Source organism: Stegastes partitus, unplaced genomic scaffold (assembly GCF_000690725.1).
Source record: "Stegastes partitus isolate 25-593 unplaced genomic scaffold, Stegastes_partitus-1.0.2 Scaffold1509, whole genome shotgun sequence".
NCBI classification, from domain to species: domain Eukaryota; kingdom Metazoa; phylum Chordata; class Actinopteri; family Pomacentridae; genus Stegastes; species Stegastes partitus.
The window spans coordinates 110,179-118,004 of record NW_007579240.1 but is presented as its reverse complement, the minus strand read 5'-3'; the positions used below and the strand labels follow the sequence as shown (position 1 = coordinate 118,004).

Here is a 7,826-nt window from a genome sequence, read left to right as displayed (position 1 = left end):
GGTTGCTACGTCCATCTTTTATACAGTCTATGGGTCCAATCAGGGAGGATTTGGGGGAGGGGCCTAGTTTTCACCTAGCTGACAGCAATCGCCCCTGATGGACAGCTCAGTTCATTCATCTCCGTGGAAACCTGTGTGATGACAAAACTCCCAGCAAATCAGTACAACAAAAAAAATTAACAGCTTGAGCAAGAGGCATGTGCACCTTCCTCTCAGCACGCCACGCCGACCATGAATAAAGATGTAACATATTTCAGTAAGCTCCCCGCAGCATACTGCCAAAACAACTAAAGCGCTTTTTAGGCAAAGTGAAATGTTTTGCAATGGCCATGATAATCACCTGATCGGAATCCAATTAAGCATACATTCCACTTGCTGTGGACAAAACTGAAGTGAAAATGCCCCAAGAACAAGCAGGAACTGAAGACAGCAGCAGCAGAGGCCTGGCAGAGCATCACCAGGGATAAAACCCAGCGTCTGGTGATGTCTATAGGTTCGAGACTTCCAGCAGGCATTGACTGCAAAGAATTTGCAAACCAATATTAAAAATGACAATTTGATCTATGATTATGCTAGTTGTCCAATTACCTTTGGTCCCTTCAGAAAGTGATGGGCACATATAAAATGTGTTGTAATTCCTACACCGTTCACCTGATTTGGATTTGAATACCCTCAGATTAAAGCTAGAAGTCTGCACTTAAAGCACATCTTGGTTGTTTCATGTCAAACCCATCGTGGTGGTGTACGGAGCTGAATTGCTGATAATTGTGTCAATGTCCAAATATTTATGGACCTGACTGTAGGCGCTCACAACACTATCCCTGCCCTCACCAGCTCAACTCGCTCACCTTAGATTGTTCTCTGTTCGATACACTCAAACACTCAACATGTCTCTTTGACTAACAAACAACCTCTGTCCTTCAACACCTTAATTGTCCTCTAATGTCACTGCCGTAAGATAAACAGATGAGGAAATAAGTTTGGTGTCAATTGTTTGAGAGAATATATTTTTCATGGCATCTAGTGCTGTCCAGTGTGGTTCTGCTGAGTGCCTGTTGCATCCTGTTATTACAGTTGTGAACAAAAGTTTACATATACTTGTTGACATCATGTGTATTATGGCAGTTTTAAGTTTGCAATGACTTCTATAACTCTGAATTTTCCGTGACGGGATGATTGAAACGTGTATTTGTCACAAACAAAGAGTCAAAAATTTACTTCCAGCAACTTGAATGATCAGTTTTGGTGATGTAGACAGTTGTGTTAATCAATTTTTTTTTTTAGTGGCAGGGCCTCTTCACTTCTTGTGAGTCATTATGATTGACTAAAGCTGCTGACCGCTCCATTTGAAACACTCTTTAGACTCAGCAACAAATACATTAATGAGAAAGTCTGAGGAGCTTAGCACGGATCTGAAAAAGCGAATCATGAACAAGTCAGAAAAGTGACTTGAAGTCATTTCAAAGCAGCTACGGAGTGAACTGTGCAAACAGTTGATTTGTGGGTATAAATTTCATGGTACAGTTGTGTCACCGCCACGATCGGAGAGAAAATGCAAAATATCACCTGCTGCTGAGAGACAATTGGTCAGGATGGTTAGGAGTCAGCCAAGAATCACCAAAAAGCAGGTCTGCAGTGAAGTATATACATGATTGTTCCCTTTGACAAAGACAAGTGTTTAATGATTCAATCACAGATAATTAGGTGTTGTAAGAGTCACTGGAAACTCAAGTCTGCCGTGATATAAGAGTACATGGTCTTTACAAGTCTGTGTAAACTTTTGTTCACAACTGTAGTAATGCCTACCATTGAGGAGCTGCTGAATGCTGACAGGAAGGAGAAACTTCTGGATAAAAACACAGGAGTGGCAGGACAACTGAAAGGTCAGCTTTCTGACACTACAACAATTCTACAATTTATGTGCGATATCGCTAGACTGTGCAGATGTCAAATGAATGAAGAATGAATAAGAGATCTTGTGAAAATGAGAAAATTCTAAATTTTTTGTGATCTTATGGTAAAAACTGGTAAGTTTCTTGTTATAGTTTCTCATAGAAGCAGCAAAGTCTTGTAATGACAAGAAAGTTTCTTGTAAAAATGAAAATATACATATATATATATATCATTAACATTTTTTCTTAACATTTTTGGTAAAAATGAAAAAAATGTTTCCCATTGAAAAATACAAAAAAATCTTTGTTATGACAAAAAAATGCTGTTGTTATACCAAGAAGGTTTTGTGTGAGTTTCTCAGTTTGATTTCAATTTGTCATTTTTTCTTTTTTCTTTTGAAAAGAGGGAAGCTTCCTGTAGCAGCACAGAAGTTAATCAGTTTCATAATGAGAAAATTTGTCCTAAAAACAGAAAACATTCTTCATTACCATAAGAAACTGTGATTGGAATGAGGACTGGATGATGTGATACCAGGGAGCGTCCCCACTGAAGCAAAAACTGAAAAATATTTCAAAACATGGACTAGTCCGGCATTAAATGTATGTGCTCAAGCAGTTTTTAGAGAAATACGATTGTCTGACCCTCTCCAGGTACCCCTGAGTCTCTGGCAGAGAAGGAGCTCCAGTTGTTGATGATGATCAACCAGCTAAGCGGTCTGAGGGAGCAGCTCCTGGGAGCCCACTCTGAGCAGAGGAACATGGCTGCCCTGCTGCTGGAGAAACAACAGCAGCAGATGGAGCTGGCTCGCCAACAACAGGAACAGGTCTCACACATCATACTCATCCGAACTTGCAAACATCTTGACACTGTAGAACAAATTTCTATCTGTACTGTCTATTACCTTGGTGCAACCTACGATTAACCTTCATGGCCATCAGATGAAATGTAAAAGCAATATCTGTTTGAGATGGCATTTTGTTACCCAATGGTGCACCAGGACAGAATCATTAACAAGGTCTTTGTCATTTCAAAGCTGCATGACAGCGTGTAATATTTATTTTTAGTCTATGAGTGAATGATTGTCTGAATATAAACCACCACCATTTGTTGACACTACATTTAGAGATTGGGGTATGTTGTGCTAGTACTAGCTAACGACTGCATCTTATGTCTCAGATTGCTAAGCAGCAGCAGCAACTGATCCAGCAGCAGCACAAGATCAACCTGCTTCAGCAGCAGATCCAGGTCAGCTCCTCTTAAGACCTTTCAAATCACAGCAAACAGCGCTGGAATGAAATGATGATTAAACATGACAAGTTCTAAATGCACGATGCTGGAACTTTTAAGAAAGGTGTATGTGTATTGCTTTGTCCCAGCAGGTAAACATGCCCTACGTAATGATCCCGGCTTTCCACCCCAACACCCAGGCCCTCCCGGTCACCTCTGACCCCCAGATGACTTTGCCTCTGCAACCAATCCCCTGCAAGCCAAGTGAGTCATCAACTGGAGAGGTTTTAGATTTAGACATAGTTGAACTTCAAGTTAAAGTATAAAACATAGAATATACAACGGATATCAGAAGCCTGGACACCACTAAACAGCCTGGAAAACACTAAAATCACTGCATTCATATTAAAAAGTAACCTAACAGGAATGTTGACTTGCAACATGCTGAGTCGCGTTTTCATGGGAGTCCTCTGCATTAGAATCCTGACAGTCTAAACATGACTGTAGTTTAGTTGGAGGTACGTTTTCATGCCGGACAAAAGTATCCAAGTAGCGCAGAGCATAACCCACTTCTCTGCCATTTACCTTTGTGCACATACAATCAAGCAACTTAATTGTGGTGGGATTAGTAGTGTTCTGTATACCATTTAATCCATCTTTAGTTGTCACTGTGATCTTTCAATAATCGTACAAGGTTTCTCTCCACCAGCCCTTTGGTGTTGTGATTTTTTTATTTTTTTTTTAAAGCTTTTTCCAATGCACCCTGTTGTGAAGGAAGAATGAGCACTCAGCGAATCAGACAATGACTGTGAGCTTTGAAGGCCAGAACTTTTGTGCTGAAAAGATATCTCCATCAGTACAGCTCCATGAGTTGCCATCCATGAGAGGTTTTGAAGAGAAGCTTAAACATATTTGTGTACTTCAACTCGGGGCCTATTTTATAGAAATGGAAAGGCATCTGTGAGACTTAACTTAAACAATATGCTTGATAGTACCTTTCACACACGCATGCTTGTACAGTTAGCAGGCTATACAGGGCATGCCTTAGAAAGCTACAGCTTTGTGCAATCTTGCTTTCAAGAGTCATAAAAGCTGTGCTTGTGGGTGACCTTGTCTTTTCAGTCTTTTCAAACTCAAAGACACAAGGCCAGTCTTTAAAACCGTGTAGGCGGAATTTAAGGATAGCTATTCATTTGCTTTTCTTTATTTCAAGAAATGCATGTGATGTGTGTGTGTGTGTGTGTGTGTGTGTGTGTGTGTGTCATTGCTGCTGAATGTTTTGACAGATGAATGTAAGAAATGTAGAAGGACCGCTGGGTTATGTGGAAGAGGTCAGCTGTAGCGAGAAAGTTCTTTGAAGACACATGTGGAATGGAGCTCTTTGGTGTTTGCTGTTATTTTGGAAGTGTCTTCGATTTGCTTGCGTGTTTGCTCGCTATCAACCGGGATGTTGTTTTTTTGGGGACATTCCCTTGAAGTCCAAATTAAAATCATCTCAGTTCTAGGCGCTCTGTGAATTGTGTTAATAATGCTATGACAAAGCATTCTTTCTCTCAGAATGACCCCGTCACTTATTTCAATAAATCAAAGTTTGATGAGTCAGAACTACCATGAGAAGTTGTTCTAATTAGTCTTTGCTTATCACAGTCCATCTACGTTGCAAAATTTACACTGCCCCCTCATTTGTTCTGTCTACATACATGGAGATATTGCTGCCGCCATAATGCTGCAGGGTTCTGGTCAGTTTAAATAGTAAAAGGCATTTGTGCTCAGTACTGGCACACTCACTATCAGGATCACTAAGCTTTCAGGTGAAGAAATAAAACACTTCTGCAGAACGATATGCTCAGTACGACACTGAAAATTCTAAGTAGCAGAAAGCTTTGTCTGTATGTTTCTACATGTGTTCTCATGTTTATTAGTCCTAAATGCTTAGCTAGGAGGCAAGGGAAGAAATTGTATTTTCTGTTGTCATTTGACTGCTGATTCACACTATTGATCATTTTAGTGAACAATGTTAAATGTGCACAATGTAGAACTACAAATTCAAATAAAAACTGGATAAATTAATTGAATAATATTAGTGAGCTAGTCGTTGTTGTAAATGTATGTTCTTTATTAATTAGTCTTCCAAAAGAATCTAACATATAGAGATATAAGTGGGAAGTACGTCTTAAATATTACATTATAGAAATAGTGTCTGTAGTTTGCTGATAGATCAAGGTATGCAAATCAAATCCCAATGTGTTTATATACATATAGATTTGTGGTTGGATAATGTACTTATATACCACAAGGTGAAATATTTCTAGCTGTTTATTCCTGCATATACTTTGCCATACTGCCTTTATTGTGGTTGCTATCACTGTAATCAGTCTGGTGGTATTATTATTTAATCATTACTTTATTGTCATGGTTTATGAAGGTTCGTGTTTATGAAAGTTTTACAACTGAATTAGTACTATTAGAAGAAAAAAAATACTCCAAGCAAAAGGACCCAGATTTATAAATCTATTGGTTATATGGGGACCAAAGTGTCCAACATTTACATTTATAATAGATCCATATGTTCTTTTAATAGAAGGTAAAGACAGATAAAAATGTAGTTAAGGCACAACACAATGAGGCTGCCAATTGGAGGGGAAAATGAATTAGAGAACACAGAAAGTGAACATTTTAAAAAATCAACAATCAGACCCAGCAGTAAACAGTAAATTGCAGATAAAAGGCAATAAAATGACATTAAATAGTACTGAGCTGTCTTTTAAAAACATAGTGACTCATTTCACCATTTCATGTATACTGTATTTAATCTCTGTTTATTCCTGCATTGTTTACTTTGCAATATCTTTAGTTTGATTGTTTTATTTTGAACAGTTTGGGTCTCTGTAGTTTCGCTGTCCACACCCCACAGCTGTGGAGCAGGCACCTGGTACAGTGTCACTGCCCACTTTCTGTAGTTAAGACTGGTGCATCTATGAGAGACGTAGTACCTTGTGCTCTGGCTTCACTAGATTCTCCTCTACCAGCAACGCCCTCAGCACTGGTAACTCGAAAGACAAATAAACTGCAATGGGTTAAGCTTAACATGCACACTAGTGATGACTGAGTATGACTGCCATCATACAGTGTGTTTCCTATCTTTGAATGAATGTGCATTGTTCTTGTGTTGTGTCTGCTTGAGGCTGAAATACAGTAAATGAAAAGCAAAAGTACACTATGTGTTGTGAACTGCAGAGAAGCTATGAGCGGAGGGGGTTCGCTAACATTTCAATTAGTTGTGCTGATGCTTTACATTTACTTGCTTTAAGCTCGCTAATGTTAACAGTAACCAGACATTGTGTTCCATAAAAGAGCTTTTGAACCAGGTTGTCTCTGATGCGACTGACCATTCTTGGTATTTAATCTTCAACTGGTGAAAATGTTTTGTTTTGTTTTCTTACCTGGAACAGCTGTGGACTATTCTATGCAGCTGCTGCCCAACACTCACTCCACCCCTGTCAAGAGGAGCAGTGGTTCCTTCCGACAGGTACAATATCACTACACTACATATATTGTACGTACCAGTTCTGTGCATGTTAACGTGTTAGTCAAGCGCTTTGAGTACCACTAAGGTAGAAAAGGGTTATATAAGTGCAGAGCATTTACCGTTGAGTGCACATATTGCTAAGAGGGTAGTGAAACGTGGCAGCATGGTTTTGACTGTGTAATGTGTGTGTGTGCTGTATATGTGTGTGGTGGAAGAGATGAGAAAGTAAGTGAAGCCTTCTGGATTGAACAAATAGTAACCTTTAGGGTCATTCCATCCCAAATTATCACATTTTTAAAGCAATTTCTGCTTGACCAGCTCTGATTTGCCCAGAATGTCTGAAGATATAGCAATTTATTTTAATATATTTGTGAAAATTTAGCTTGATACATGAAATACTTCCCAAGATAAATTTTTTTCTGCCCACTTTCAGCACATTTTTACACACACTGAGTTTTGAGGCTATGTTTGAATGACAGTATCTCAGGAACTATTAAAGATAAAAGCCTGAACCAAAACTTTCACTGCTACTTATCATCATGTCATCAATCAAGTAGATCAAATACTCTCGTATCATAAGTGAGTTGAAATCCCTTCACTCATTAAAAAAACCAAACCATATGTAGTTTTATGTCACAATAGTACAAAACAACACAATTGGAATTCTTTTTAAATTTGAAACATTTGCTCACAAAAAATGAAAAGAAAGTTATTTCTGTTTAACCTTCAGAACTGATTGAGCAGATATGACAAGATGTGTGACAAAAAAACAAAAAACATTGCTAGCTAGTAAAATGCTTCTCTAAATGTAACTAATATGTGCATATTTTTCACTTCTGAAACCCTGTATTTGGTCATTAAGGTGACAGCATCATAACATAGCAATAACCAAATACAAACATTTGTTTAAATAGTGGGAAATTGTATCCTTTTACATTTAATGGTAATCTGATGTACCTGTGTGAGCAAGACTTTAGTGCTAAATGTATTCTCATGATGGCTATGGAAAATGTTTGATAGGATCCAAGAGGATTTTCTGACCTTGTTTTCAACTGGGAATAAACTTGGCCTTCAAGACCAATGTCACAAGCTGAATTTTGTGCTGAATGTTAAAGTGTGAGTGCATGTTTATTCATAGGAACTGCTTAAAAGTTTATCTCAACAGCTGAAGGGCAGT

General features: G+C 38.5%; 1 protein-coding gene across 2 annotated transcripts in view; it reads left to right on the top strand.

Moving 5' to 3' along the window:
- The window catches only part of sox13 (SRY-box transcription factor 13), a 58,874-nt gene that overhangs the window by 36,530 nt on the left and 14,518 nt on the right, over nucleotides 1–7,826 (top strand). The window contains exons 4-8 of one of the 2 annotated variants that reach the window (XM_008300197.1): nucleotides 1,797–1,883; nucleotides 2,544–2,716; nucleotides 3,070–3,138; nucleotides 3,273–3,384; nucleotides 6,573–6,649. In XM_008300197.1, coding sequence (XP_008298419.1) covers nucleotides 1,797–1,883; nucleotides 2,544–2,716; nucleotides 3,070–3,138; nucleotides 3,273–3,384; nucleotides 6,573–6,649 — 518 coding nt within the window. Of the gene's footprint in view, nucleotides 1–1,796; nucleotides 1,884–2,543; nucleotides 2,717–3,069; nucleotides 3,139–3,269; nucleotides 3,385–6,572; nucleotides 6,650–7,826 lie in introns of both variants that reach the window. The other variant, XM_008300196.1, reaches the window with a different exon arrangement.